Genomic DNA, 24,268 nt, shown 5'->3' with positions numbered 1-24,268 from the left:
AATTCCCATACAGTGTCATTTTAATGAAAAGTGGATCCCATACCCAAGTTTCATTTAAAGCCAAATTCCACTATGGGCCTCAAAATTAGATCGGAAGCCTAGGGAAGCAAACGAAAGGTTGTTCTAGATCAAACATGACATTTTGAAACTAACCGCACTTATGAAATTTTCATCTAAGCGTGTATTCTAAGAATGTTGACCAAAGTCAACCTTAGGCCAAATTTCAAAGGCTAAAAGGCTAAATCACCCCAAACTCATATCGATTACCTCAATACTCATGTTGACCATGCTACTAGCTTAATTTGGCCATTTCGAAGCTAATGGGACTATTAAAATTTCATTTTGAGGTTGTGTACACTATGTTATGACCAAAGTCAACTTCTCAAGTTTTAAAAACTCTAAAATAGAGAAATGGGCCTAAAATCCAAACGAACTAGAAGACGACCGAACAGTTAGTGCCAATAAGTCATAAATGACTTGAGATCACTACAGGAATGATCTAAATGATAAAAATAAGGCATTAAGAAAAAAATGACCTGGAGGGTCATTACAGAATTTAGGCTAGAAAACTTCTAAATAGTAACTTGAAAATTTCGAGTCTAGGCCAGATTTGGATAAAATTTGAGTCCGGAGAGTTCTGGGGTAATTCAAAATAGATGTATTATTAAATTATAAGTTTTATCATTTAATTTGATAGATAATACATTAAGGAGCCTGTACAGCTTTACAAAATTGAATTGAGCGAGTAGAACTTCTATAATTGATCTTGGCGTGAAAGAATTATTTTGGACGTCAAGGATTGAGGGTGTATTATAAAATAGGGGGATTAGAACTCAAATTATGATTCTTTATTTTCATGTACCAAGATAGGATTATTTCCTCTATGGTGGGACAATGCCGATTTAACTAGGTAAAAGTCCAAAAAATGGGATTATTTCTCCAATTTCGTTTTTGAGAGCCAAGGGATGACCTAGGGCAGTTTCTATATAGTTTTCCACCAATATCTTCGATAAAGGTAAGTAATCTATACCTCTAACGTATAATTCGATACTTAGTCAGTAGAATCTATAGGAATTCACTTGGGGGAAACTTTTGTCCTGAAATTAATGGTGGAAAAAGCCCTAGTTGGGTGAGGATCATGAACTTGGAGAAGGGTTAGAATTTTGATATAATTTGGATAAATTAGGTCATTGTCATTGATTCTTTGCATTAATTATTTGTTTTAGACCAAGAACAATCCAAGAGACTTCAGGCTTAGTTTCGAGGTAGGTGATGGTTTATTTTTCCGTCTGTATTATATGTGTCTGTTAACTGCATTGATAATATTGCATGCATGTATGTGAATAGGAAAAGATGGAATGAACCTAATGAAATGATTATGTGTGATTAATTGCATGCAATGAACATGTACTTAATTGTGCAAATGTGTGAACTATTTATTGTGGATTGTGGATTGTGATTGTGATTGTGGATATTCGATCGGGTTTCACGTCGACACATATTGGATCGGGTACCACGCCCGTACATATTGGATCAGGTATCACGTCAGAACATATTAGATTGGGTATCATGCCGATATATATTGGATCGGGTATCACATCGACACATACTAACTACTGGATCGTGTGTCATGTCGTCACACTAACAGTTTGGGTATGATTTCCATAAGAGGACTATTGTAATTAAGATTGTGTAACACTTATAAGTTTTTCCATTTGGGTATGAGTTCCATGAGAGGACTATTGTTGACTGTTGTAATTAAGATTGTGTAACACCCATAAGTTTTTCCCTAAGAATTCAAACTATTCGTCGTAAATGTATAATCTTAGACTAGGTGATGTTCTATTTGTTCATGTGTGTTAAGGTCCTTTACCAATTGTAGAAAGTATATCAGATGTGATCTAGGGTCATAAGAGACCTCTAGCACTAAGTTGAGTTCATAGCTTTTCTATCGGCTAAGTTTTAGCATGAGTTCATATAAGGGTCAACTTTAAATGACCATATCTCTCACCATATAAAGAGTTAGTGGACGATGACCTACCAAATTAAAGATATTTGAGTCTTCTTTCCAACACCACCAAGTTTGCATCAATCCGAGTTTGGAGTAAAACGTTATGACCATTTTATCAGAGATGCAACAAGCTATCAGTGTCCAACGAAAAATGTGATGGCCCATCAGACTTGGCCTTCACACTTAGGCATAATGTCAATTTTTAGGTCAGTTATGACGGTCTGGGTGACGGCCTATCACCCAAGCAATGACCCGTCCCTCAGATGACGACATGATGATAAATTTGGCTAATTTTGAGTTTCTAAGAGGATATTTTAGTCCTAAAACCTTTGTGGAGTCATCTAAATGGCCTTAAACATGTAGAAAATTAGTTTTTATTATTAAATGCTCTCATTCTCAAAGACTTCTATGCTTAAGAACTTGAAGAAGCACCAAGGTTAGGGTTAATGTTCCAAGGTATTTCTTCAAGCTTCTTCACTAAGGTATGTAAGGATTCAATGGGGGTATCCTCTCACCCTCATTTCTAAATGATTATTTCTTTTTATATGATTTACAAGAATTTAAGAAGTATAGTTGGGGTTTTCATGAAATTATAATCTTTTTTCATTAACTCATATTTTCATTATTTTCTTTTTGATTGTAGAAGTCTTATTATACTAAATTAACATGTTTTCTATGGTTCCATAAACCTTATGAATTCTTAAGCATGAAATTTTGCATGATATGTATTATAGCCTAAATTCAGTCTATTTTAAGATGTGGATTTTGAGCTTAGTCTCACATATGATTCAAATATATGAACAACTTTTATATTTATGTGCATTAATATGTATTTTATGTATTTTCTGAGGACTATTTAGCACCGAGAGAACGTGGGTTTTAGAAAGACCCAAGTCGCATAACTACACGTCAATGTAGGAGTTGAGTGTACCGCTTTGTCGGACAACTCCATATAGCCCTGAGAGGCACAAATTAGTGGATCTATCTCGATAAGATATGTTTCTAGACCCCAGCAAGGTATAGGGTAGCCCTTTCAACTAGTTAGTTGTTGGACACCATGAGCTCACATGGTGTATGTTGGTTGTAAGAAACTCCCTAGTTTTATGCACTCTTCATGATATGCTCTTCATTTATTATGGTCATTTTAAGTATGATATTTTCCATATATGATTATGTAAGGCCATTGATTTAAACTCATTTACATATATATATGCTTTGAGAGATGGTTTTAAACAGACATTTATATATGAACTCCAGTTGTTCCTCACCAGTCCCTTCATGATTATGATTTTAGAAGACTTTGTTACATAGTTCTTCCATATGCTATTTTATATGATTATGTTGGTGTCACTTTCATGCTCAGTATATTCTACGTACCGACGCATACTTTTCTCTGCGCTGCATCCTTTTATGATGTAGATTCAAACGTCCATTCTCAAATCGTGGCTAGTGAGGTTGCAACATTCCCAGTCAGCTTTTGGTGAGTCCTTGTTTTAGGGACTTCATGAATTCAGTATTAGATGTTTCTTTAATTGTGGTCGTTGACTAAAATGGTAGTTGGGGACCATGTCTCACGAAACTTAATTCTTCATTTTAGTGAGTAGAGGCTTTAATCAGACATTAGAAATATTGTCCCATGGATTTTCTTGACTTCATTATTTAGTATTATGTTAAGCATGTGTTTCATCTTCCGTTTTAGTTTTCATATAACATGCTTTGATATGTATGCCAAGGGTTAGCTTGGGATTACTTGTGGTTTCAGGCACCGTGCCTCAACTATGGTGTAAACTCAGATCGTGACAGATTGACACTATGATACTGTATATTGGTATGAAATGATAATTGATAATATATTTCTGTATATGCTTGTTTTACTATGTTATGGTTACTTGTATATATTTCTCTTACTAGACTGACCGCATAATCCTACCAGTACATTGTTGTTATGTATACTAATACTACATTTGCTCTTTTTTTGTTGAGTACAAGACATCTTCATGCGGTTACTGACAAACCTCAGTTAGGAGATCATTGATTTTGCAAAGTTCAAGAATGGGTCAATTCTTTCAGGTTATCATGGATTGTTCTCAGTCATAGTCCTTTCCCTTCGGACTTACACCTCTCAAACTCTGTTTATTATTATTCTTTTCGGGATTGCATCCCCTTATCTTAGACCTTTTATTTAGTAGTTTTGGTACAATGACTTTCAGGTTCTAGGGGTTAATTTCTGCACATTAATGGTTGTTTGTTTGATTAATTTCCTGAATTTATGGAAACTCAATCTAAAATATTATTTAAATGCCTGTCTTTTTTTGGTAATACTTAGTTGGGTTATAGTAATAGTTCTCCCATCGGAGGGTTAGTGTTGATGCCACTCACGACCCTATTTGGATCGTGACAGAAACAATCTTGTTATCGCCAACTCAAGTAGCTGAAAAATCAAAAATTTATCGCTTTCCTTCTTTCGTTTTTTCAAATAAATATTTTTGACTTTGTGAAGTTAGTGATTGTAGTATGAAGTTAGTCCATGTAACCATGATAGGTTAAATACTTGAAATACTCGAGTTGCTCAAATTCAGTAGGAATATCATGAATATTAGGATTTAATAGGAGCTTGCCTTGGAATGCAATAAGGGAGTCGGAGCTATTGAATTATTTCATAACCCAAGGAGAAAGACTACAGTTTGCTTTAATTGAGTATCCGAACAAATGGTAAGGTATACCTATTAGATACTTTTTACTCAAATTTTGTCAGCATCTTTAATTATGCGCATAGCCTCCGTAAAACTTTAGTCATGTTTCAAAGGAGGTGACATATTTTATGTGGTCAACTTAATTATGTAATGGATATTTGAGAATACACAAAAAAATTAAAATCAGAAGTGTCTAATATAAATATTTTTTCATGTGCTACAAATACTATATAACTAAATCAACTAAATCTATCGTACTTATGCCTTCAAAAGATATCACATTCAATCATTGTATCAATATAAGAAGATTCATTTTCATTATTTAAACAACTATTGTATTTAGTGTATAGGCTTTTTTCCTAAACAAATAATTATTGTTAACGTTTTTATTAATTGACACAATATACACGTGCAACACACATACACTTAACTAGTGTTAGAAAAAGCATGAACGAACCAATGACGTTAACCTTTGCTGCTGTTAGATTATTAAATTTTCTTCTTCTTTTAATTGTTTAATTTCTTTATTAAAGTAGGGCTCTAGAGCTTAGTTTATTTAATAATTTTTTCAATTATTTAATTTCTTTATTAAAAGAAGGATTCCATATCTTGATTTATTATCTATGATTAATTAAATTTAGTTGGGTGTATACGGGTAAGTTTTTATGGAATTAAATTAGAAGAGAAAGTCACCCTCAGTTAAATCACGCAGATAGGTAGGTGACATGTAAAAATAATCTCACTATATTACGATCCAGCGGTGGAAAAGAAAACTTTGGATGTTTGTATGAATTTGAGCCGTGCGTTTAGTTGTCGCGATAAAAACCGTAGGATGAGATTTACGTCCCATAATTACAAATTGAATTTCAAAAGCCAGAGAGGGAGGAGCGAGACAAAGGCTAGTTTAGTTGTTGCTTCTCCTCTTCTTTGAAAAAAGATCCCTTCTTTTCCCGTCTAAGTTTGAAAATCCAGCCAACATTGGGTCGACTTTTCTTTTTCTATGTGAATGACATAACTTCTCTTCTCGGATTTTGGATTTCTTGAATTTACCGTCAGAATTTCCCTGGAGAATCAGTGAATTTTCGAGGATTCTTTTTGTTTTTGCTTTTGAATGGATAAAAGTGAGGGAGGGCATTTGCCTCCAACGAAGGCTCAATCGGAGCCGGCTAGCGCTCAGGTGGAAGCGGATTATCCGGCAAAGAAGCTAGCGAGGCAGCTGGATTTCACGGGAGGTGGAGGTAGTGCACCGGGGCAAGCCCCAACGGCGTCTTTGTCGGAACATGCTAAGCAGATTCAACCGCAGGTAATGAATTCTAATCAGTTAACAGTGTCCATGAAGTCAACACAACTGATAAGGCCACAGTCACAGACACAGCCGCAATTGCAGCAACATATACTGTTGATGCCGATGCAACAAACTCCTGTCCTGCCTCCGCATCCTTCAATACGACCTTTGTAAGTGTAGCCCTTCAATTTGCTAGAATTTTCCAACTTCTTTTTAGGAAATAATAGTTATGTTCTTTTCAGCTAAATTCATCATTAAATGTAGATGTTTGAAAAATACAAATTCTAATAGATTTGTTTGAATTTCACCAAAGCAGCCGTTGACCATGTGCTAACAGAGTTTGCCAGTTTGGCATTCGCTTCAAAAAATTTATGGCTTTCCTACGGATCTCCAACTTGATGGAACTATGACAGAATTTGTCACCAGTACCTCGACATGTTTCTGAGCTTTGTTTTTTGTATTATATGATAGGTATAATACATAAACAAACACTCAAACTTGAACTCTATCTAATGTAATTTCCATCTTTGCATGTGGTTCTACTTTTCCAGTTGATTATACTTAACAGTTTACATCTTTTTTCTGCTTAACTATGCCAAATTGTGTGGCAAGGTCTTTTAAAAGATGCTGATGTTTCAATGACAACATTCCTGCACTTTGACGCCTTACAAAACTATGTTATAGTTCTCTTCCAGTGTTATGTAAAGCAATCAAGCAACGGTGCAATGTGAAGTGAGGGTTCAAAGCTTCTCATATGGGTAGAGAGTGATCCAAGCAGGAAGCAAATGCATGTCTGAATCTAACTAAAGATGAAAAAATGGGGCTAAATTAGAGCGTAGAGCCTTTCTGCATATGAATTAACAAAGGAATTCTCTACCTTTGTCAGTTGTCCTGCACAGTTTTTGTTAGCTAATTCCTTCTTTATAAACTGATTGTTAGGAAATAAAAAGCGAGACTTGCATTTGTAAGCTAACTCTTAGTACACTACCTAAGCAAGAAAAAGAGTGAATGTTAACATTGGAAAATATATTCTTTTCGATGACTAATTAATTGAAAACTGAAAATCAGTTTTGCTAGTAAAGTTATCTTTTTGTGGGCTTATGGAAATTTGTTAATGTTATTTGTTTTGAAATGTTCGGATTCGTTTGTTATTGTTGTATATTGGATATTGAAATTAATGATTTAGTTGCGTTTTGATGTTATAAATTCTAACTTCCCATTTGTTTGGTTAAGTTTGTATGTTTTCTTAAAGTTTTTCTTTTACTTTGAAGAAGTGTGTGCTTTGCTTCTCGACTCCTGCTTAAAACCCTAGGAGGTTTGTTGTTTATTACACATTTCCTTTTCAAAGCACTGCTCGTCTCACTGATTGAAATATGAATTTTGTCCACTAATGCTAATCAAATAGGATTTTATGTGTGGTTGTTATGTATTATTCATATTCAAGGCTATCCCGCTTGTCTCTCTTCAAACATCTATAGCAAAGAGGGGTGCGGGAGGCATCAAATTTTCTCTATAAACACTTCCTGAGATTTGTATACTCTCTTTCCAGGAAACCCGAATCACCAAAAGCAAGGTCAAGGCAAAGTTCCAGTGAAGCAAAGGATGGTACACCTAAAAAGCCAAAGCAGTGTAACTGTAAGCATTCTCGATGTTTAAAGTTGTAAGTACTTCCTCCTTTCATGCACAATATATGTAGAATCTCCCACCAATATTTATGGCTAATATTTGAAGGTACATTGAACTAGCTCCCAAATTAGAAAGGTCATTATTTTGTAATGATTTAAATTGGACCTGATATTCTCTGGAATAACTTCTTTTCTGTCCTTTTCTCATACCTCATGCAGTTCTAGGAAGTCTATGAACTTGAGATAGGGACAGCTAAAGCCCCTCTAGCTTTTCAGTATCCATTGTCTCTAGCCTGAGATGGGATTATTGCTGTTCTGGCTGCAGCTGGGGATTCTCTATCAGAAACTAGGTAGATCTTAGTGTCGATTGTTATGTTTTGCTAACCACCTCTTAAAAGGCAAAGCTCCAAGTAGGAAAACAGTGAAAGAAGTAAAGGCTCCAAGTACAAAAGCAACGAATGAAAGAAGAAAAAGGCTATGTATTGAGTAAATATTTTCTTCAAAATCTATGAAGAGGCAACAAAAGAAATTTACTCATTATTTATAGAAGGAAAAAAAACCCTATTTTGCAGTTAATCCAACAAAAGAAGCGCTAGGACATCTAGGTAGAAGTTCTTTCCTTAGAAAACATGACCGTTGAGAGGTTCTTCCTATTGGTCTAATGATTTGTTGCTTGGTTTAGTATGCTTAGCTTGGACTTGGATGCAGTTATATTTTGCTACTGAACTCTTCGACATTTTTAATTCAAGAACTTAACAAATTATTACTATATTTTAAGAGATTCTAGAAAATATGATTGAAGATTTCTTCGTTACTTTTGCCAAAGGCTGAATGATTGTGAGATATAGTCTATCCTACCAATCAACTCTTGTCACCATATGGATCAGATGCTTTTGCATAGCCTAATTTGGTGAAACGCTTAAGTGTGGTAAATTTGCATTTGCAGCAGTCTGTGCACATTAACTTCTTTTCCATCATAGTAGGGACTGATTGTATTATCTTTGAATTTATCTATGTGCACATGTGCATGGTGACGGGGATTTTAGGAAATGGATTACTTGCTCTTTGGGATCAATAGTTACCTGATTTCTCACGCTTTTAAATTGACATGGATTAACATTTTTTCTCGTTATAAAGGATCAGTTCCCTATAATTGACATCATCTTTTAAGTGATATTCAATTTTTAAAATGTTATTGTGAATGTATTATTCATGTTCACTTACTCAGGTCCTCCTTTTTTGGAAAGCCAAGGATTAAATTGACCCAGTTCATCTTATATGAAGTCACATGAGGACTTCTCCTGTGTTTTTAACTCTTACAAGACTACCGTTGGATTAGCCAAATGAGCTCCTTTGAGTACATTAGTAATATCTATATTCCATACATTATTTTGTTCCATCACTGAAGGAACATAAATATCAAAAGCCAAACCTTTTAACAAATGGTGCTTTTGTATAATCCTTCTCCACCTGTCCTTGTTACCATCAAGCATCTTATCGCAGACATAAAGATGATGTTACCTGTTGCTGATTCTGATAAATAGTGGTCTCAATAAAATCCGTTTTCCATTGCTTCTAAGCCTTTTTATTTTTGACTTTCCAGTTTGTATATAAAGAATATGCCGTTTTTTTAACAATAAAAAAAGAATATTAGGTTTTCTTCTTCAGGTATGGTTAATTGTTGTTAAAATAGGAATAGGTGTACACAATCCTACTTAGAATAAGAATAGGAATAATAATAGTATATAGTATCCTACTTGGTAAGGATTGTATTATACTGTCTATAATTAGGGTCTTTGTATAATAATGTAAATACACAATTCAACAATATTCTTCTCCAATATTTCTCACATGGTATCCAAGCCTCTACAATCTTGGTAAAGAATTAAAAAAAAAAATCTTCCGCAGCCGGCAGGCGGTTATAACTCATATAGCCGCCCGTCTGGCCAATGGTTATGTTAACAAAAGTAGGGCCAATGATATATACATGAATCCCATATTCAGGAAAAGAAAACTCAGTCAGACAGGTCACCGTGTGTCAATTTTCAGTGACTTTCTAGGGTTGTTTTGTGTCAACCCCATATCCGTCAGTGCTTGTATAGCACCGTGCCATCTTTCTGGTGACTACATTTTTATATCTAATTTGTATAGCACCGTGCCATCTTTTCGATGACTACTTTTTCATATCTAATTTGTGTAGCACCATGCCATCTTTTCGATGACTATTTTCTCATATCCGATTTGCATAGCACCCTGCATCTTTCCGATGGCTACTTTCTCATATCTAATTTGTGTAGCACGAACATCTCTTCGAACTACTTCTCAGATTTAATTTGAGTAGTACAATGGATTTTTTAGAACTACTTTCTCATATTTGAGTTACATAGCACCGTGTGTCTTTTTGGTGACTCTTGAGATTTGATTTACGTAGTTTCATGCATCTTTCTAGTGACTTCTCAAATCTGATTTTCATAGGGTTGTGCCATCATTCCGATCCTGCCCATATAATTTCTCTTTTTCAGTAGGGTCGTGCCGTCAATTTGACCCTACCTATATAATTCTCTTTTTTAGTAGGGTCATGGCATCATTCCGACTTTACCCATATAATTCTCTTTCTTTGGAGGATCGTGCCATCATTTCGACCCTATCCATATAATTTTATTTCTCAGATTGAGACCACTTTCGGCCATCAAATCTAGTAATCTGGCGCATGAGCATGTTTCGGTCAGTTTTACAGTGAATTTCTTGTTTAAGATGTACTCATCCCTTGATTTCGAGACGATCCATATATTTTATATCATATTTCGAGCACTTTCTGTTTCTGATTTACTTTTGCCAAAATAAAAAAGAAGGTATACTCAGATATTTAGGCTGGATTACAATGATAATTTCTCTCCCATGGCTAAAATAACATATGTCCGCCTTTTTCTATCTATGATTGTCGTTCGTCATTGGACTTTTAATCAGTTTGACATTAAGAATGATTTTCTCCACGATGATCTCGACGTAGAAGTCTATATGGAGCAACCACCTGGTGTTGTTGCTCAGGGGGAGTCTAGTAGCCTTGTATGACGATTGTGTAAGTCACTCTATGGTCTGAAACAGTCTTCTAGCTTCGTTTAGGACATTCAACACTGTAATTTTATCACTCTGTGTTTTATCGACATTATGCATCAAATTCAGTATTTCATAAGAAGACTAAGCACATTGAGATCGACTAGCATTATGTATTAAATCTAGTACTTCATGAGAAGACTAAGCACATTGAGATTGACTGTCAATTTTGTGAAGTCGAGTGATCAATTTGCACATATCTCACTAAGTCCTCGTATTAATTACATTTGTAACAAGCTAGGTAAATATGATTTGTATGCACCAGCTTAAGGGGGAGTGTTCGAATAGGAATAGGTGTACATAATCCTGCGTAGAATAGGAATAGTATTTAGTATCCTACTTGGTAAATGATTGTATTATAGTGTCTATAAATAGTGTCTCTGTGTAATAATATAAAGAAACAATTCAATAATATTCTTCTCCAATATTTCTCACAAGTGTCATCTAGATGACTACTTTTTTAGCTAGATGATTATCTTTTTTTTGTTCATTGCTATTGGCAGCACAGTTTCCTTTCTTTTTCGCTTAAGTTGCTCAGCATATGTCAAGTTCTCTTGCTGAAAATGTTAGAATGAGTTCCAATCCTGCCTACAATTACATATGCAGTGTGATTGTCTTTGATTGGTTCCAATTCTGCTTACATATGCAGTGTGATTGTCTTTGATTGCTTCTAACATATATATATATATATATATGTGTGTGTGTGTGTATAAACTTTTTTTCCTTTTTCTTTTAATTTTGGTTCAGGTATTGTGAATGCTTTGCTTCTGGCATTCACTGTGATGGATGCAACTGTGCCAATTGTCTTAATAATGTCTCAAGTGAAGGTGCTAGGCGAGAAGCTGTTGAAGCTACTCTAGAGCGTAATCCAAATGCATTCAGACCTAAAATTGCCAGCAGTCCCCATGGAGCTCGAGAGAAAAGGGTATTCTTTTGAATTTAAGCAATTCTTTTGAATTTAAGCAATTCATGGATGTGAAGTGTTCTCCTATACATGTGAAGTGTTCTCTTTAAAAATAAATGAAATAAAGAGTACTTTCTTAAACTCTTTACATCCTTTTCATTGGAAAAATCTCCTATATATTTTCTTCCAAATATTCTTAATGCTCCAGCTCGTAACAACTTTTCCGACATACTTTAGGTAGGACCCAGGATTTTAAATAACGACCATGTAAGACTACAAAGCTGATTAGTGATCTGAAGCAATGCACCAAAAGATGATCCATTTCTTTTCCGGTATCTTTTTCGTATTGTATCCTTCACTACACACCATGGGAAAAGGCTTTTTTTTTGGGCACCTTGGCATCCTCTACACACTTCCACACCTCTTTCGCCTCTCCATCATAAACTTCAAGTAAAATGATTTAACAGTAAGTGCTTTAGTCGTATATCCTTAGGATGGCTTGTTAGGCGGTCTGGGCACAGTGCCACCCCTAAGGGCCATTCATAAAGTTCATGTAAAAACTCTTTGACCACCTCTGGGGTGGCCCTCCTGAAAGTGATATCTCAATTCTCAAGTAATCTACTGATCCTTTCCTCACGAAAGGTCAGCCACCTTTGTCTCCCCTATGTTCACAACTCTAAATACTCGAATGCATCTTTCAAAGTTCTCCTTACATCAAACTTGATGTATCCTTTCACCATTACCACTTAATATCCAATATGCTCCGAGAACCTAATTTTGTCCTTCATAATCTCCTCTCCGATACTTACCTCTAGGATTATGTTAATTTAGCAGGTATTATACTTCTCCATAACACCTGTTCCTTCTAAGCAAATCTCCAGAACCACACTTATGCAGTATAAGCAGAATATATTGGGGAAGTGGTTGTGGAGAAGGCAGAATTGCAATGTCAAGCGCATAACGCTAATCCAAACAGAGTTTGGTAAGCTTTTTTGCTCGACAGCTCCTGATAAAGGTGACCACCATTGAAATTTGATGGGTGATATTTTTCAGAACCAGTCCCCTTTCAGAACCAGCTTAGCAGAGGCTTTGGATGCAAATTCGAAGAGAAATCTACCATTATCACAGAAATGTTTAAACCATGTATCTGTTTCCATGAGGAAGTAGTCCATCTTCAGAGATCAGACAGAGTAGGACTTTCTGCAGTATTAGCTGATAACAGGCCAACTAAACATTTGTCAAGTACCTTGTTCATAGAATGTTCCAAGTCCTCCGTGATCTAAATAACTTCTCCCCTATTTAATTCTGGACCTTCAACCACCTCTTTACTCGACCATTTAAAGCTTCTAATTGCATCTGCTTATGGGAATTCCTTATCCACCAGCCTAGGTTCTACTAGTGTTTTCAAAGGCATGTTTATGCCCTTCAGCGAGGCTCAAAGCGTGTTGAGCGCTTCACCTCACTTAGTGTGCGCTTCAGTGTCATCATCAAGGTTCTAAGACATACTTTTACTTGCCAATGAGCCTCTTAGAGTGACACTGAACAATTGATAATTCACTTTATCGTATATGTTCTTATATTTCTTTGTTCTTATATTTGTCATTCATGCTTATAATTATTAGTTTTGGAATAAACACACACACGCACACACACACACATATATATATTTCTCCCTTTGTGCCTTTTTTCATTAAAGCCCACACTTTATTTGCTCTTAAAGCCCCAACGGACCTTAGAGCATTTCTGTGCTTTTTGCTTTTTGACAACACTAGGTTCTACAGCCTCTGGCAGAAATGCAAGGTAAGACTGCATACAATAGACCCTTGTGGTCGGGCCCTTCCCCGGACCCTGCGCATAGCGGGAGCTTTAGTGCACCGGGCTGCCCTTTTAGGTTCTACAACATTAACTTTATGGAATTATAGATGTCTGCATCCAAGTCTGAATGAAAAAACAAAAGAGATCTCTATGAAAAAACAAAAGAGATCTCTAAGGTTTACGGTCAAGGATTCAAAAGGGAACGAAAAAATAAACTGTTTTTCGTTGTATTTAGTTCAATAAGGCCTACTGTTATTCTCACCCACAGGGGTTACCTCAATTGACAAAGATTGAGCGACTTGTGTCTTAAGTCACAAGTTCGAGCCCTGTGCCAAGCAAAGTCAACCCAGTATTTAAGTGGAGAAGTGTAGACAGGCGGGTCCATCATATCCGAGTTTCGAAGTTTGCGGTTGGCCCAAAAAGTTGTCTCCAGATAGATTTTTTGATCATCCAAAATAAGGCGGGCTGTTATTCTCTACACTTTGAGAAATTAAGTCTAATAGCAGTCTCCGAATTTGTCACTCATGTGGGATGGAGTATTTTTCTGAGGAAACAAATGAAATTGAGCCATTAAAGAAAAAATAATTACTTTGGATGACAAAAGTGTTCGTCCTAGTTTCAGGTATTACTGCAATACTAATACATGTTCTTGTTTCACTTTATGCTTCATGCTTTGTGATATTAGTCCTGCTCTTTTATTTTTTTATCTTTGGGATACTGTTGTTTTCTAAGGTGACTGAAGCAATTTTTCTTGTCTTATTTACATTCTTGTGGATTACTTGAAATTACTGTTTCATGTAAGAAGTTTCGGGAGATATGGATCTTGATGTGTGTTTGGTTGTAATGTATTACAAACAGAAACTGCAATCTGTTGCTTCAATGAAGAAACTTGCATGTCTCTCTCCTCTATGACAGCTTAGAACTGATTTTAGATCTATGCAGGAGGAAGCTGGGAATGGCTTAGTACTACCAAAGCATAACAAAGGTTGCCACTGCAAGAAATCAGGTTGCCTTAAGAAGTACTGTGAGTGCTTCCAAGCCAACATTCTTTGCTCTGAAAATTGCAAATGCATGGACTGCAAAAATTTTGAAGGAAGTGAAGAGAGGCAGGCACTTTTCCATGGGGATCATGCCAACAACATGGCATATCTCCAGCAGGCAGCAAATGCTGCTATAACTGATGCCATTGGATCCTCTGGTTATGGATCTCCTCCAGTGAATAAGAAAGGAAAGCCTCAGGAGCTGTTCGTTGGGTCAAAGAATAAAGACCCTGTTCATAGGCTGGGTCAATTTCAACAGGTAAACATATACTGTTCTCTGATTCAACTTGACTTGTTTTTCAATTGTGCATTTATCTGCATATTCTGGCATGGGTCCTGTTCAATAGGATATTAATTTTGTAACGAACTGTTGTTATTCTTGATTGATCAGTGTTTCTATGCTTTCTAATAAGCAGGAGAAACAACTTGCTCTAGCTCTGGCTTAATATTGTGATCATAGTTGATTAATGTACTGAAATCGGATCATACAGGAAAACCAGATTAAAGCTTCAGTTCCACCATCTTTGTTGACTGCCATTCCTGGTCCCCGTATTAGTAATGCAGCCTTAGGTCCTTCAAAGCTTACGTACAGGTATTGCTAGCTATCCTTGAGAAATTAACGCCCACTGCTCCTTCGGAAAACTAATTGTTGCGTCATTTTGTAGGTCTCTGTTAGCAGACCTAATCCAGATGCATGACATCAAGGAGCTTTGCTCTGTTTTAATTGTTTATACACGGGAAGCGGCCAAGATGCTTGCAGGTATACATGGATGTTTTCAGAGAAACTTGACTTAAATTCACATCTTGTTGCATCACCAATATTTTTAGTAGTATTTCTTTCATTGTTAATTTACTTTCCAGATTCTTTAGTTTAAGTTCGTTTGATTGATTTTTCCACAGGACATACTTACAATTGTGTCCAAGTTTTTTTTATTTTTTATATAGAATTGTTTCTATGTCTTTCTTGAATCATTACTAAAGTGCTTTCTTCTGTTTATATTTATTTTTTACTTCAATCAAGCCTTTTCCTTCTTAATACCTTGGAGCTATGACCTAAGTAGCAGCAGCAATTCCTTTAATTTTTCTGTGAATCTAATTCTAGGCAGTGTTATCAAAAGTAAAAAGTGATAAAAAGCTCTAAGGTCCGTAGGGTCTTTAAATGCAGAGCACAAATAAACTGCGAGCTTTAATGAAAAAAGCCGCAAAGGGAGAAAAAAATATTTATGTTTAGTCCAAGACTAATAATTATAATTATGAATGGCAAATATATGAACAAAGAAATTATTTTGTTTTTACGATAAAGTGAAATATCAATTGTTTAGTGTTGCCTCTTCAGAAGAGGATCATTGGCAAGGAAAAGTATGCCTTAGGACGTTGATGACGACACTGAAGTGCACATTAAGCGAGGCAAATCACCCAACACGTTTTGAGCCTTGCTTCAAGGCTTTAGTGTGCCTTTGACGACACTTATTCTAGGTAATAGTTTAAATGGATGCGATAAGGTTTACCTTCTGAAATAAGTATAGATAAAGTGAATACATTGCCCCAAACTGAAAACGTCAAACTTCAAAAGTATGGGAACTTTAGTTAAATGGGTTGTGGGTCATATGTGTGGCATGAGTAGCACAGGAGTGAACATTTTTGGACTCATTTACGTGTAGTGCCTTTATTCATTACTTGGGATTTCCAGAGACTGCAAGTTTTGTTTCTGATTCTTGTTTGCTCTTTTTAGCAATTTCTGGTGTGGGGAGTTTGGGATACATAGGTAATATGAGAAGTAGTCGGAAGAGATGCACAATGCTACACAAATCAGATATGAGAAAGTAGTCATCGAAAAAATGCACGGTGCTATGCAAATCAAATATGAAAAAGTAGTCATCGTAAGAATGCATGGTGCTACACAAATCAGATATGAGAAAGTAGTCATCGGAAAGATGTGCGATACTACCGCAATTCAAATATGAGAAAGTAGTCACTAGAAAGATCGTACGGTGACCCAACTTTTGCTAACATAATCATTGGCCAGACGGGCAACATATATGGGTAATAGTCGCTCGCCAGCAGCGGAAACTCATTGATTCCCTACCAAAATCGTAGAGGCTCTGATACCATGTGAGAAATATAGAAGAAAAATATTATTGAATTGTGTCTCTACATTATTACACAGAGACCCTATTTATATACACTACAATATAATCTTTTACCAAGTAGGATACTATTAATTATTCTTATTCCTATTACTATTCCTATTCCTATTCATATTCTAAGTAGGATTGTATATACCTATTTCTATTCTAACAAATGGAAAAAAAGAAATGAAATAAAATTTCCACGTGGCAAACACGTGAAATTCACAGGTCGACATAGATGTGGTTGTGGCCTTTTAAGGATGTAATCATTTCAGTTTTAAACACTCTAGGGGGGTGATAGGACCCCCTTGAAATTGAAATGTGTTGTCAGAAATCTGAATATAGGTTGAGGTTTTTTTTTGTGGCTATTTTCTCTTTCGTGGACTAGCTTGATTCAAGTGAGTTTAGAAGATCTATGATCAATCAAGACATTTTAAGCGAGAACAATGTCGAGTCAGAGGCTTGACCAGAGATTTGGATAATGTGCATGCCAATTAGTAAGGAACAAATCTAGTTCAATTACTTGTTACAACTATTATAGAATGAAATTTTCTTAAATTTTTGTACACCAAAATGATAAAATACAATAAGTGAACTGATGTGGAATTGTTTTTCTTTGGTTCATTGGTTGTACTGAATGGAAAGGGAAGGAAAGGGGGTGGGGGTGGGGGTGGGGGTGAGGACCCTTAGAGGGTGAGATTTTTAGTTACTTTAATCACGAAATTTTGTGCAAGCATTTGTCACGTCGTCTTCATTTTCTTTCCTAGTCCTTCCTTCCAATCTAATGTGATGTTACGCTTCTAAGATCCCTTCTTGTACATTTTTTGAACCTTTACCTGCTTGATTGAAGATTGATATCGGCTTCACAAGAGGATCATTCTCACCTCCATTATTGTGCCGATTCGGCCTGTTTCGCAAACATGACACATCACTTGCAAAGTAAGAGCAGGAATAGGTTATTTCCTTAGCAAGATAGGCTTCGCACATTGAGCCTTCAACTCTCTATTTCTGCTTGATACCCATTAAGATCACAAGATTCACAAGTTTCTTTACTTAAACTCCATACCAAGTCAAAACCAGACAAACAAATTGAAACGAAGAGAGTATTTTTCACTTTGGATCATTTTTAGCATCTAGTATCTGTACGTTTTTCCATGTGATTTGCTTGATTTTTGCTGACATTTCCATTATTCAATGCATGATGTTTTAATTGAATATTCGTGCTTTCAGATGAAAAAGATGCTTCATTAAAACAGGCCAAGTGCTACAGAGAAGCTTCTTATCCTTATTCAGGTGTTGAGAAGGTGATGCCTGATGATTGTTCAACTGGAATACAGGCCGAGAGTATGAGGGTGGATGAGTCTAGATTGGATAGTGCTGATGTATCAAAAGAAGGGTCAATATCTCCGGGAACATTAGCTCTCATGTGCGATGAACAGGATACAATTTTTACTGCTGCTGCTGCTCTCCCTAATGACTCAACAAGCCTAATCTATAATACATCTTTCCAACTGCCTCATGGGCATGGCATGGCAGAAATCTACCCAGAACTGGAGAGAATCGTGTTGGCACAAACTCGTGATTGTCTTAAAAAGCTGATCACTTTGGGAGAAATAAAAGGCAAGTTTCTATTTTTTTTCTGTATGAAAATCTGATTCTGCTTCATCAATTGATATCACTGGTCAAATGTATCTGCATCAATGAAACCACAAATAACCCATAAAATTACTACCAATGGAAATACGCCCTCACATTGATACAACAAGAAAGCTTCAATCAAGCAACCAATCAACTATGCCTCAATTTGAAGCTATGTTGGGAACCGGCTGCAAAAATCCTCCTGTAACTATTCCGCTCTATGCATTCCTAACTCATTCGTATATTAAGTAAAACTTGGAGTTTACTAAAATAGAGTATATTTCACATTTACTTGCATCGATATTATAAATCTCTAACCAGGCTTAAAAGACTTGCCAAATACCAGGCTTAAATTGTAAAAACAATACTTAAGGCCTTTATTCCAACTAGTTAGTCCTCTATTACCTATATGGATTATTTTCTTCAAGTATGCACATGTAGTTTGATGGAACATATATACTTTTGAGATTTGAGAAAAGAAATATGAATAAAAAAGATATAGTTTGTGTACTAAAATATTTTTGGATTTCTGTCTCCATGCCGAGGATTGTGAAAGTGAGGGAGGCCAAATAAGATTCCATTAACTGAACCTTCTGTTGGTTAGGTAGTCTCAAAGCTGAGATTTTGCACATAATCAGTTGCCAAGAGCTGAACAGAATTTAGATGAGAAAAATAGCCACACAAAACTGGCACAAGTCTTGTGAGTGCTGGAATCAAAAGGCTTACTGATTGAATGCTGCACTATCTTACGAAGGCAATTGATGCTCATTCATTGGTAAAAGTTTAGTTGAAGAAGTCAAGTTGGTGTACATACTCAAACAGAAAATACATTGATCCAGTAGATCAGACCTTCAAGAGTGGTCCACTGGACTTGTAAAGAATTTACTTTACTTTTCCCTTGCCCGTAAACCTTGAAATTTCCTAGAACTATTTAGAAACATACTTGAAATGTGATAGCCTGTCAGTCAGCAATATTCTTTCTTTCTGATTTTGTTTAAGGGGAGAGGGGACCTTTAAAACTGCAAATTACGCTTTGGTTCATTTGCAGTTCTGTTAGCCCCCTCCCCACTTCACGAGAGGAATATAAGTCCATATGTAGGTACTGCTATGTTTCTATTGGGATGTTCTAATTATTTATTACTAACCATGTCTATTCTGAATACAGAAAAAAAATGTTCTTCAATGGTGCGAGATACTGATTCAGGTAGACAAAACAACGCGAGCAGCAATGGTGTAGCCATGAATGATTCAAATAATCAAGAAGAACCTTTCAGTAATGGTGTTGCCAGTACTGTTCCACCTCCACCACCACATCAAAAGGTTGACCCTGGAACTACTGCTGCTAATAACGCATGTCCCAAAGTTCATCCACCGGATGGGAATAGGGACATGAAAGAAAAAAATCTGAAATAAACTGTAAAGAATTTTAGATTGAGATTTATCTATAGATGCTGAATCTTTGTAATATTGGGCTGTTCTTCTTTGGGTTTCTCTTCGATGCAGTGACAAGGTTATTTCATGGAACTAACCAGCCCCACTCATGTAACTTTTACTACAGTTTTCCTTGGTATAAGGAAGGGAAAAGTACACAGAATACCCATATGGGCCTATTTAAGTACATGTTTTTAGGAGTAATTTGAGATTTGCACCCTAATGTATGCCTTTTTTTTTGTGACTTACACCTTATCCTATCAAATTTTTGGGGTTGTTTGGTAGAGTGTAATTAATAAAAATAATGCATGCATTAATTTTGTGTGTTAGTAATACCTTGTTTGGTACACTTTTTAAAGCATTAATTATATATCTATTGTATATTAAGGTGTGTTACTAACAAAATGGATTTCTAGGTATTAGTAATGCAAGGGGATGTAATGCATGTATTAGCATGGTTAAAGATTCAATTACCCCTCAAAAACTTTTTTACATCTTTTCCACCGTAATTTTGGAGATTATCTTTGTAAACAAATATTTTTGCAATGCATGCTATTTTTAATACACCAAATCAAACAATACATAAAAAATAATCAATGTATAATAAATGCAATCATAACTAATACAAGCATTACTAATGCAAGTATTACAACTACATTGTATTTAACATTATTTCTATACACCCAACAGAGGACCTCTTAATGATTTGCACCCTAATTTTATTTAGTTCTTTGCAAAATCATAAAAAGTCTTATTTTTCAATTATTTACAAGAATAAAATAGAAAAATTAGCAAGATATTATATTTGTTAGGATTTAAAAATATAATAATAATAGCATAATTAAATTGTTTTCTATCAACCACACAATTGATTGTTTTGGTATTTTTTTCTTAATTCACGTACAAAGTCAGAAAAATTAACACTAAAACAAACTTTCTCATCAACTTACAAATATATTTTTTTATCCCAACAAAAAAGAAAGAAAGAAGAGAAACTCACAAAATTTTTAATTTGTTTTATTATATATATATATATATATATATATATATATATATATATATTATATATTATTTTTTTTTCCAGAAGAAGAAAAAGTGTATTGGGTTGATGGAGCAGCAACACCACTAGTTAAACACCCAAAATACCAATTGGTTGGAAGACATAATTGTTTGGCTAAAATGAAAGAGATTTATCATTAAAAATTAATGGTGTCCCTTCTGAAGAGATTATTGTTGAGACCAAAACATAGAAAAAAGTACAAATGGTTTTTCTTCATTTTTAATAGAAAAGAAACGGTAAATGACTTGTATTTAATATTGCTTTTATTATTTAATTTAAATCACTTTTTATTTTTCTTTATATGTAATTCTCTATTTTATCTTTTATTATTTAATTTAAATCACTTTTTATTTTTCTTTATATGTAATTCTCTATTTTATCCTCAAAGAACTAAGAAGATTAGGTGCAAATCATTAAAAATGATAGGATAAGGTGTAAGTCACAAAATGGCATGGTATTTACAATTTATAGATATTGTTTAGATGGTAAAAGAATAATCTCTCTCACCTCTCCCTCATTCTCGCTCGCTCTCTCCTCATCTCCCCTCTTTCTCTTTCTCTCTCTCTCCCTTTCTTTTCTTCTATCTCTCCCTCTCTCTCTCACTCACTCTGTATTTTATATTTTCACCTCCCTCTGTCTCTCTCTCTCTCCATTTATTTAGTATTTTATATTTTCACATCTCTCCCGCTTTATATTTTATATTTTCACTTTTCTCCTTCTTTGTATTTTGTATCTTCACCTCTCTTTCTCTTTGTATTTTGTATTTTATATTTTTACTTCTTTTTGTATTTGTATTTTCACATTTCTCCCTTTTTCTATCTTGTATTTTCACCTCTCCCTATCTCTCTCTCCCTATTTGTATTTTGTATTTTTTTTATTATCACCTCTCTATTCCTTGTATTTTGTATTTCACCCTTTTTCCTTTTTGTATTTTGTATTTTCACCTCTCTATGTATTTACATATTTTTTGACGTATCATGTGAATGTATTTGTTATAGTCATGTGTGCATTTAGGTTATATTCTATATTTTAACCTCTCTCTCTCTTATATTTATCACTTGTATTCATCGGCTCTTGTATCATTTGTATTCAACCTCTCTTGTATCACTTGCATTCAAAAGTTTTGTATCATTTGTATTCATTCGTTCTTGTATGATTTATCACTTGTATTCATTCGTTCTTGTATGATTTATCACTTGTATTCATTCGTTCTTGTATGATTTATCACTTGTATTCAAAGCTCTTATATTTGTCACGCTACGAGTCTACACCCTAGGTGTGGCTGGCACACAAAAATCATTGCTGGCCCCCAAAACGAACCCTTGTCCTGACTGACTACTAAGATAAAGACTTAACTTGATACAAAAGTACAAGGGTAGTTAGCATTTTAAATACTTAAAGCATGAACTCATAAAAAATGTCTAAAATACTCTGATTATGCAAAAGCAAAGTTTAAAACATAATCTTTGAAAATACTGAATCAACTCTCTACTCTGTCTATGAAGCCTCTAAAGTACTATAGATAGGTAGTAGAACAGGCCCACAACTACATTCAGAAGAACTAGTAATGCTGAATTACTGAACAAAAAAAAAGGATTTCCTCCGTGATGAAGTTCATAATCCGTGATGCCTTCTGTGATCCTACACATAAAGAATTTTTAGAAATGGAGACAACGGGCCTCCAACGCGGATCGTGAAGTGCAATATGGTCCGTGGTAAAGGTCATCGTTTCCAACCCACATAGTTCTTCCATTGTTCTAACTTCCTCTTTTTCATAACTCAATATCTACACACAATTTCGAGCATATGCAATGCAATGAACCATTAAAGTAATGCCAAACACCCATAAGTAACTTAAATTGTATAAATCACAATCAACGTTCAATCAAAAATTCAAACTTAACCATCTATGAATTTAAAACACACCATCCCACATAATATTCAAATTCACAGACACACACCTAGTCCAAATTACCCAACAATTATTTGCACATGATCCTAACTACGACCCAACTTCCAATTTACATCAACTCAAAGAATTTAAATAGGTACCAACTTGTTGCACTATACTTGTAGAGTAAATTGCTGGGTAGGTACAGTGAGTGGGATCGGAGACGGGTGACTACACAAATATAAAACACTACTTGCAACTTGAATCAGTGAGGGGTTGAGGGATTTTCATGACCTGGGATTCAAAGAGGTTTTGGTTTGCTTTGGTTCGTTGTGGGGGAGATGGAAATGGCTCGAATTTGGGTGGAAATGGGTAAAAACCCAATTACCCTATGCGATATTTGGGATCGGGTTAAAACCGGGTTAACTTAAAATTAAATATCCACCTAGATTTCACGACTCATGATGAATGATCGTGAAGAGAACCGCGAGCCGTATTCCTCTCCATGGTGTTGAACTTAGAGAAAAACAGGATTAATCTTATCTGGGATTCACGGAAGGCTAAAGGGTTCGTGAAGTACATCACGGGCCGTATACCCTAATGTGATCCTAAAGTTCATTAATTCTTGTGCCAATTACGCCTCTCCACCATAGGACGTGGTACCCCATACGGTCCGTATAGGTGCCTGTGTTGGAATTCCTTTGTCAATTTTCAGTGATTTCTCTTCCTCTGAAACCCTGCACTCATAGAACACACCGTGTAACAATAAAAAATATCAAATAACCAAATTTAACCTATCAACTACAAATATAATCCTTGGGTTGCCTCTATAGCGACGCTTGATTTAACGTCGCGGCAGGCGCATGTCACTTCACTACTCAAACTTCGTGAAGCTTGTCCCCATGAGTTGCCTCCCATGCAGCACTTGACTACTCAGACTTCATCAATGTCACGACCCGACCTAGGTCCTAGTCGTAACACGGTGATTAGAATTCTGAAAGACTCCAATCAAGCCTCTTAGCATAACATTCACGAGCATACATAAGGTAAATAAGCAATAAAATTAAATCAATATACAAAAGAAAAACCTCAAATAGAACACAAGTCTCGAAATGAGAAACGATAACATAGACTATTTTGCTATCTAACATGCCTCTAATAACTCAATAGGGGCATAAGATAAGCTCCTAGCTCACCCATCTAGACAACATAAGAGAATGAAGTAACAACTGTCAAGATAAAAAATATGTGTCATCTCCTCGAACTGTGAGGACTCACCAACAGCAAGGAGCTAATAATAAAATGCTAGCCACAAGCAGGAAAAGGATGAACGTGATTATCGATCCCTACATTATGATAAAATATAGGCAAAAAGTATGCGTTAGTATATAAAATGCACTAAGTATGTGAAAAGATGCATGAATAATAAACATAGGACATAATTAATATAAATCATGGGATGCAAGACTAATATCATTAAAAGGATGAGTAAATATGAAAATGTTAAAACATTTATCTCATTGGTCAATGCATCAAAAAGATCTCATAATCATCATAAGAACTCATAACTCAACTAAAACTGTATGGGATAGGACCTTTAACTGACATATAAAACCATGAGAGCTAATACAT

The 24,268-nt window shown here is 35.3% G+C and overlaps 1 protein-coding gene across 2 annotated transcripts; it reads left to right on the top strand.

Annotated features, from left to right (window-relative positions):
• Positions 1-5,559: 5,559 nt before the first annotated feature.
• Positions 5,560-19,908, top strand: LOC129893452 (protein tesmin/TSO1-like CXC 5). Of its 2 annotated transcripts, XM_055968990.1 has the most exons (9): positions 5,560-6,007; positions 6,074-6,159; positions 7,539-7,649; positions 11,476-11,653; positions 14,390-14,746; positions 14,979-15,079; positions 15,153-15,247; positions 17,847-18,236; positions 19,420-19,908. In XM_055968990.1, the coding sequence occupies exons 1-9, from the start codon at positions 5,816-5,818 to the stop codon at positions 19,665-19,667; spliced, it is 1,758 nt and encodes a 585-aa protein (XP_055824965.1). In that variant the 5' UTR covers positions 5,560-5,815; the 3' UTR covers positions 19,668-19,908. The 2 variants fall into 2 exon arrangements, with proteins under 2 accessions (XP_055824965.1, XP_055824964.1); XM_055968989.1 differs by having other exon boundaries at positions 5,560-6,159.
• Positions 19,909-24,268: the final 4,360 nt, after the last annotated feature.

Source organism: Solanum dulcamara, chromosome 6, assembly GCF_947179165.1.
Source record: "Solanum dulcamara chromosome 6, daSolDulc1.2, whole genome shotgun sequence".
In the NCBI taxonomy this organism is placed as follows: Eukaryota; Viridiplantae; Streptophyta; class Magnoliopsida; order Solanales; family Solanaceae; genus Solanum; species Solanum dulcamara.
Note: the sequence above shows the minus strand (reverse complement) of the source record. Positions and strands in the feature narration are given on the sequence as shown.

Bases quoted from the DNA above. Each gene is read 5' to 3' on its own strand.
- LOC129893452 (XM_055968989.1), top strand. From the start codon at position 5,816: ATGGATAAAAGTGAGGGAGGGCATTTGCCTCCAACGAAGGCTCAATCG. The intron at 15,080-15,152 runs GTATTGCTAGCT...GTCATTTTGTAG, and splicing joins CCTTCAAAGCTTACGTACAG to GTCTCTGTTAGCAGACCTAA. The intron at 18,237-19,419 runs GCAAGTTTCTAT...TTCTGAATACAG, and splicing joins CACTTTGGGAGAAATAAAAG to AAAAAAAATGTTCTTCAATG.